Source organism: Pectinophora gossypiella, chromosome 3 (assembly GCF_024362695.1).
Source record: "Pectinophora gossypiella chromosome 3, ilPecGoss1.1, whole genome shotgun sequence".
Taxonomy (NCBI): Eukaryota; Metazoa; Arthropoda; class Insecta; order Lepidoptera; family Gelechiidae; genus Pectinophora; species Pectinophora gossypiella.
This window is the reverse complement of record NC_065406.1, coordinates 15,822,812-15,830,682: the sequence shown is the minus strand read 5'-3', so window position 1 is coordinate 15,830,682 and position 7,871 is coordinate 15,822,812. Positions and strand designations below refer to the sequence as shown.

At 38.8% G+C, this 7,871-nt stretch overlaps 1 protein-coding gene across 5 annotated transcripts; it reads left to right on the top strand.

The window, feature by feature from the left end:
• Positions 1-4,076: 4,076 nt before the first annotated feature.
• On the top strand, positions 4,077-6,645 carry LOC126382092 (uncharacterized). 5 transcript variants are annotated; one of them, XM_050031824.1, is made up of 5 exons: positions 4,077-4,443; positions 4,549-4,650; positions 4,989-5,586; positions 5,638-6,096; positions 6,148-6,645. In XM_050031824.1, the coding sequence occupies exons 1-5, from the start codon at positions 4,288-4,290 to the stop codon at positions 6,555-6,557; spliced, it is 1,725 nt and encodes a 574-aa protein (XP_049887781.1). In that variant the 5' UTR covers positions 4,077-4,287; the 3' UTR covers positions 6,558-6,645. The 5 variants fall into 5 exon arrangements, with proteins under 5 accessions (XP_049887781.1, XP_049887783.1, XP_049887785.1 ...); XM_050031826.1 differs by having other exon boundaries at positions 4,989-5,637; positions 5,791-6,096; XM_050031828.1 differs by having other exon boundaries at positions 4,989-5,739; positions 5,944-6,096; positions 6,148-6,644.
• The last annotated feature ends 1,226 nt before the right edge of the window (positions 6,646-7,871 follow it).

Here is a 7,871-nt window from a genome sequence, read left to right as displayed (position 1 = left end):
TGTGTGTGTGTGACAAGATGTGCTCCCGCTGCGTACCTACACTCAACTAATTGTTTACTTTGGATAATAATACTTCTTTGTATGTCACGCCAGTGATGATGGCTACTCCACGTTCAAATGGCCCTCCGTTTTGGTGGACAGTAAATTGTATTAGATTTAAGGTCGATTTTTTTATTAAAAAAAATTGCAGCGAAAACATATTATTATAGTGAAAGTCTCAACACCCTTAAGGTTATTCGTAGCGGTAACTAGAGGTACTTACCCCAACATGTAAGTTTCGGTCTCAATAGTTTACTAACTATGAGTATAAGACGTGAGAGTGACAGGGCCACGGAATAGATAGATGGTCTTAAGTTGTAAGCATCTATTACACTTTAGTAACTTCTAATATCCTTGACGTACATCTTGTATCGAAAAAGTCACAACAGTCATTAATTCAATGTTTAAAAAATGTGAAAACTGCAAAGATTCAAATTCAAATTCAAAAGTAAATTTATTCAGTAGGTAACAAAGTTGTACTTTGAATCGTCATTATCTACATAACAAGCGTGTCATCCGCCTAAAATTGCAGCAAAACTAGTAATTATGTAATTTCTTGATATTTTTGTTTGTTTTTGTTATACCCGATTCAGCCTGCACTATCGTGGCCAAACAAAGAACAGGGTCGTCACATACATAAACAAAATGATACAGAGTTAGAAATATTGTAAAATTTACCTTTAAGAAGGCTTTGTTCAGAACAGGAATTTCTAGATTCCTTCTAGATGGCAACTAATGTACTCTTAAACTCAAGCAAATAGTTGTTAGAATCACAATTACTCAAGTATCGGTCTGGAACAAATGATCGTACTCCAGGGATGGTGGGAGTTTAATAGCTTCGCAAACATCGCGCTAAGATGTAGGTAAGTTGGATAACTTTCCGTCTTTGTTACAGTAGGTTTTAGTCTAAAGACCTTAGGTGTAATTTAGAGTCACATCTCTCTAGAAAACTATGGTGCACCACAGTTGCGTCACCAACAAAGGGGTGTACCCCAAAAGGCCACATTGAAGTAATATTGAAATTTGTCATTTACGCATATGTGATAGAAATATAATATTATATGAGATTGACAACGCCACCCCATGTCAATCAACCCGGTGTTCCCTTCGCGGGCAAAAAGGACAGACAAGCATTTGTTTCTGTAAAAATCTGGACCTGTCAAAATCTTCAGGTCATTTAATTGGACCTTGCAGATTATGAATTCACTGTGATCGTGTAGTGTCAAAAATATAAATCAAAAATATAAATGTGAAATGAGAGCCAAGTTCAATATTATGATATACTTACCTATGCCTTGGTTGTTGACTTCAACGACGACAACGCGGTGCCCGTTTCAATGGTCAGTTATGAAATTGATTTATAACAACATAAAATATAATTTCTTTTTATGACATAACATAATAATATTGTAGCCTAAGGACCGACTTGGCTAGTTCAATTCCCAGTACCAGAATTGTTAATTTATCTTTCGTACAATTTTGTCTCATATAGCAGAAAGCTGGGTGAGGCGTGGATACTTAGTTCATCATACGATTAATGCACCTCTGACAGTCACAATTGGACGATAATATTATTTCTGGTCAACTTCTATGACGTACGCAATATACCTCTAAACACAGCAATTAATGCGGTTTGATTAATTAAAAACATCATAGAAGGAAAGCTAGAAGGAAAGAGAGGAAGGGGAAGACCAAGAAGAGCTTACATGGAACAGATTAAAGAAAAGGTTAACATCGTGTCTTATAGGGAAGTCAAGAAATTGGCTTTTGATAGACTGGAATGGAAAATGCTACACCGATAAGAGCGTGGCTCTTAAATTGATGATAATGATGATACTCTGAGTCATAGTAGAATCTATAGAAATGCGGATGATAACGAACCACGTACAAAACAAATAGAATCATTATTGCAGATTTGCTGAGTAATAAAGTGCTTACGAGTAAAATGTGCTCGGTAATCTGTCATCAAATATATGCATATCGGGGCGACGTGGGGGAAATATCTACGTGATCTGTGACAGCAAGTGAGTGCTAGTTGCTGAATAACTAATGCAGAGCAATGTTGCACGACTTGTGGTCTAAGTTCGTTCAGTTGGTTGTTGTCCTTAGCATACAGTGTGTTAGTGACATCGTAACGAATACTGTCAGCTCATGATCCTGAGTTAACATCAAGTGGAATTTTCCGTCGGACAAATATATTTTTTTTTGCGATGAAAAATTCCACTGCATATGAACCCAGAATAACGAGCTGAGTCATCGTTCTAGTATTCGTTACGATGTCACTTACACACCACACAAATACGTACAGGTACGTGTGGGTGTTAGTGACACCGTAACAAATACTGAGGGAGATGACTCAGACCATGATTTTGGGTTGATATCGGAATATTCCACTTGAAATGAACTCAGAATCATGGTCTGAAATTTACTTCAAAGTTTTCCTTACGATGTCACTAATACTCTGTGCAGTAAAGGTCGACTAAAGGGACTAGATATTAAGGAGTCTTGTCAGCGACGTGGATACAGCTTTTGATGAAAAAATAACCTGTCGCCATAAAGTATGGTTTTATTAGAACAAGATTGATGATTATGATTAAATAAATGGTGTGTTCATATTCCTGTAATGTGCGAAGATCTTTCCCAAGAAGATTGGTTATACTCGTATAAGCCACATGCTGCTAGATTACATCATATAGCCTGTTATCGAACATGATTTACCATTATCATGATGTATTCTATAGTAATAGTTGAGTAAGTAAATCACTTGAGAAGTCTCTTTTCATGACCCCCAGAAATAGTAATTTCATTGAAAAACAAAAAAGATAAACCAGTGACAGCAAAAGTAACGACATAGAAACAAAAACCATCAAATTAAGTTTCTCGAAATAACACGGAACATGTTTCAACAAGTCCTAGAACCAATATAATATTTGAAGTTCGAGCAAAGATTACTCGATACAAGAAATCAAGTTGATTCGAACTCCATCGGAACACAATCTCCAAGGCGTTCAGTTGCCGCCGTCTCGGAACTAATCCGAGCTGCGGTTATTTTTAACATTTTGTACCGAGGGAACACGGGCAAGTTTTGTGGGATTAAAGTTCGAGTTGTGGAGAGTCGTACGGGTTCTGCATACCTACTGTTTATCTAGGAATTGGTACTGTACTAAGTGTAATATTGAGCGTAATTATTTTACTTGTAGGTACCTAAAAAAATACTATAATTGGAATGTTCACAAATAAATATGTGATCTCACGATCCGGAGGTCCCGGGTTCGAATCCCGGTGGGGACATATCGCAAAAATCACTTTGTGATCCCTAGTTTGGTTAGGACATTACAGGCTGATCACCTGATTGTCCGAAAGTAAGACGATCCATGCTTCGGAAGGCACGTTAAGCCGTTGGTTCCGGTTACTACTTACTGATGTAAGTATGTAGTCGTTACATGAGTCATATCAGGGGCCTTTGGCAGCTCAATAGTAACCCAGACACCAGGGTTGATGAGATTGGTAATCCACCTCACAACCCACATGATAGAAGAAGAAGACTGAAAGAAGGAATAAATATAAGAAAGAGGGAAGAGACTTCTTCTGGAACTTCTTCTCAGAAGACAAATCAATAGCGTGAATTGAATGCCTTTTTAACCCCCCAGGATTCACTTCACACATGGTTTTTGAATTTTAGGCGGTACCCTAAAAGAAGAAGAGCACTGCTTGCTATGATTCAGGAAACAATAATCCGACCGGGGAGAAAGTCACTCCGTCGACGGAAGGAAAATATTTGTACACTTTTCAAGAGAAAATAATACTTGGTTTGCTTTTAAATTTCAAGAAATATTCATACCGAGGTAGCGGCCATTGTCTAGGTTGTTTTGATGTCTTGCCACGACAGTTGAAACCGTTTGGAAATTTTGCTCGTATTTTAATGTTTAGTAGGTGTTGATTGCTGTTGTGAATATTTTGAGTCACTATTGTCCTATAGTTCACTGGCTCGTTTCTCAAACGAAGAGCGTCACCAATGAGTTATTAATGTATCTTAACACATTCATGCTAACAACGTAGGTATACGTCGAAAATCAATCTAAGTGATGTAGCACATCGTTTTATCACGCCGAAATAAAAACATGAGTAAAGCGTAGAACGTACAAGAACGTTGGATATCCGTATAAAAATCATAAAACTACGTACTAGCGCCACACCATATCTAAATCTCGGACTTCTAGCGCCACTGGAAATGTGTTTTATTTCATAATGATTCCCAGTCACTCACACAGTTACAAGTACCCACACCACAAACGCACAACGTCATCACACGGTGACCTTTGTACGCGCCGCCATACTGTCAGTAAGGCTGTTGCGCTCGCAGCGGGAACACGACGCAAACCAATTACGCGCGAAATCACCGTCGTAAGTAAACATTAATTTTCTCGATGTTTTTGTGTATTGTAAGTTATATTTCGGTAATAATTTTGATCTACTATCATTTAATTTTCATTAATTTTATTGTTTTAGATGGAAAGTAAGAGGAAATCTAAAAAAAGACGACCCAAAGGAAAAGACAAAAATGAGACCTGCAATAGAAAAAATACGACGAAATCTATTGAAATGGACACGGTAAGTTATTTTTTATTTATAAGAACTAGGCAGGTAACTATCTAAATATACAATTTTGTGATAAACAATTTAGGTGTCAGTTATTGGGTTCTTGTGAGCTGATAAATCCTACTAATATTATAAATCTGAAAATTTGTTTGCTACGTTTTTACGCCTAAACCGCTGGTGCAAAATTTCATGGAATTCCATGAAATTTTGCACATAGATAGACCATATCCCGAAAAAAACATAGGATACTTTTTATCCCGGGAAACAATAAGGTTCTCGCGGGATTCCGATGTGAGCGAATGTAGTCGCGGGGCAGAAGCTATAGTTTTAAATAATTTTACTGTCTGCAGGAGGAGAAACGACCACAACGGACGAACAAGGCTTCAATGAAAATGTTTGAAGATAATGTCTCATCACGGCAAAGTACACCAGACCCATGTAGCGACGATGGAGAGTATGGCTCCGATGAAGAATATGATCCTGCCTCTGACGATTCAGACAGCAGTGTTGTTAGTGATTTGGAATTTTGTTGCAGACGCACTAAACCATCGTTGGGGAGCAGGTCTGAGTCTGAAGTTGGTACAGATAATGACGATGATAACGAAACCGATTCGTTTTCGGAAGCTTCAAGTAATAGCAGTATTTTTGACTCTCATCGCCGCCACCGTTTAGCTCTTAAACGTTCCCATTCAACCACTTCAAACAATGGCACAAACAAACCTAAAACAAAACAGGCGAAAGTTGAACATGCTGATGACAGTGCAGACACAATTTCTTTGCATTCAGAAACTTTAAGGAACAACTTGGGTGATATAAATGTTTTAGAAATCTCATCTTTGCTTCCTGACCCGACAGAAATAGAAAATATGTCAATTTGTACGAGAAATCAGTCACCTCTGGCATCGCCGCCGCCACCGGATCCGGTTGAAGCTGAAAGAAATGACTCACCTGCGTCGCCGCCGCCACCGGATCCGGTTGAAGCTGACAGAAATGACTCACCTGCGTCGCCGCCGCCACCGGATCTGGTTGAAGCTGAAAGAAATGACTCACCTGCTTCGCCTCCGCCACCGGATTCGGTTGAAGCTGAAAGAAATGACTCACCTGCGTCGCTGCCGCCACCGGATCCGGTTGAAGCTGAAAGAAATGACTCACCTGGTTCGCCGCCGCCACCGGATCCTGTTGAAGCTGAAAGAAATGACTCACCTGGTTCGTCGCCGCCATCGGATCCGGTTGAAGCTGAAAGAAATGACTCACCTGTGTCGCCGCCGCCACCGGATCCGGTTGAAGCTGAAAGAAATGACTCACCTGCGTCGCCGCCGCCACCGGATCCGGTTGAAGCTGAAAGAAATAACTCACCTGCGTCGCCGCCACCACCGGATCCGGTTGAAGCTGAAAGGAATGACTCACCTGCGTCGCGCTCGCCACCGGATCTGGTTGAAGCTGAAAGAAATGACTCACCTGCGTCGCCGCCGCCGCCGAATCCGGTTGAAGCTGAAAGAAATGACTCACCTGCGTCGCCGCCGCCACCGAATCCGGTTGAAGCTGAAAGAAATAACTCGCCCCGTGCGTCACTAATGCCATCAAGATCTGAAGATGCCCAAAGAAATAATCCGACCGGAATCCCGGAAGAGGGTAATGTTAGACAGTCTGGTAACGACATTGAAGCTCCAAATGACTGGGAAACTACAAAAGCGTTGTTTGAATTTGATGCCCTTTCTGCGGGTGCTCAATTTAATGTCGGCCCAGGTACGACGGTCATAGATGTTTTTCATAAAACATATATAAACGTAAATTACTTAAAATGCAAATTATGCACAAAAAAGAAAATTAGAAAAGAAACTGGTCTAAGATGCAAAGGCTGTGACGATAAGCCAGCATTATGTTCTCTTTGTTTCGAAGAATGGCATAGCCAGGTATAATTTGTAGCTGTCTTGTCAGTTGTATCTTAGATACCAGGGTTTAATCAGTGGTCAATTGTTAAATTTAATTCTAAGTACAAAAAATATATGTGTGATCTCAAGGGCCAAGATATAATCAAAGATGCTTTTAGATTTAAGTGCAATTGCTAATCAAGAAATATTATTGTTATATCAAGACTGATTAGTACGAATTTAAATATTAGCTTTTCAGGATATTGTTAATTAAAAACGTACAATTATAATATTATTAGATACCTATAAATAGGTTAATTATTCTAGTATGAAGCTATATCCTAAATTGTGAGACTGATTAAGAAAAAATAATAAAAACAAACATAACCTTTAGTGTTTTATTGACTGAATAATACCTAAAAACTACATAACAATGCTTAAGTACTGAAAAATAACGAAACGTATATTATGTACGTCCTTGTTCATTAAAAAAATAAACTTGATGCAATGTTTTGTAGCACTACATGAATAACCGTCAACGTACATAAGCGTCCCTTTGTATTAAAAACGTGTATTAGCAATTTCTTACAGCAGAACGTAAACATACGTTAACGTACACGTGCGTTTCGGTATTACTAGCTAATATGAAAACTATGCTCTGAAACACAGCGTACACCAACGTTACCGTGATAAAACGTTGTTACATAAGCACAAAATTTAAAAAACTTTTTGTGACACAACGGTTATAAACGTTAACGTTTATACACGTTCTAGTATTTCTGGCGAGTGTATTAACTAAACTAGAAAGCACAACGTATATTCACGGTACCGTGATAAGACGTGGCTACTTATTCAATAGATAAAATACATGTTTAGTGGCACAACGCCTATAAACGTTGACGTGTTATGACGTTAGGTCTTTAATAGAGAAGCAAAATGTTTATGAACTATGCCGGAACGTATATATACGTTGACGTATAATTACGTTCTTTTTGTAATTCAGGGTGCAATCTTTATTTTGTGTGACGAAACGTATGTATACGTTGACGTTATACAACGTTAGTGTGAAGATGTATGTATGATAATTATTTTATATTTCTCGGGACGTGTATGAACGTCGTTTAATTTTGTATGGAAAGACCATGCGCAACGCCTCATCTGACGGACTTAGTGGGATGCTTGCATGAACGTGTTAAGTGTAGTTTTCACTAATACTGTTTGGCTCTACACTTATAGACGGCGATACGACTACCTATTACTCACCTATTACATTGGTCTAACAAAAAGCTCGGTGAGGCGGGGGTACTTAGTTCATATTGCGATAGATGTACCTCTGATTACCCCATTTGGGATATACTCGTG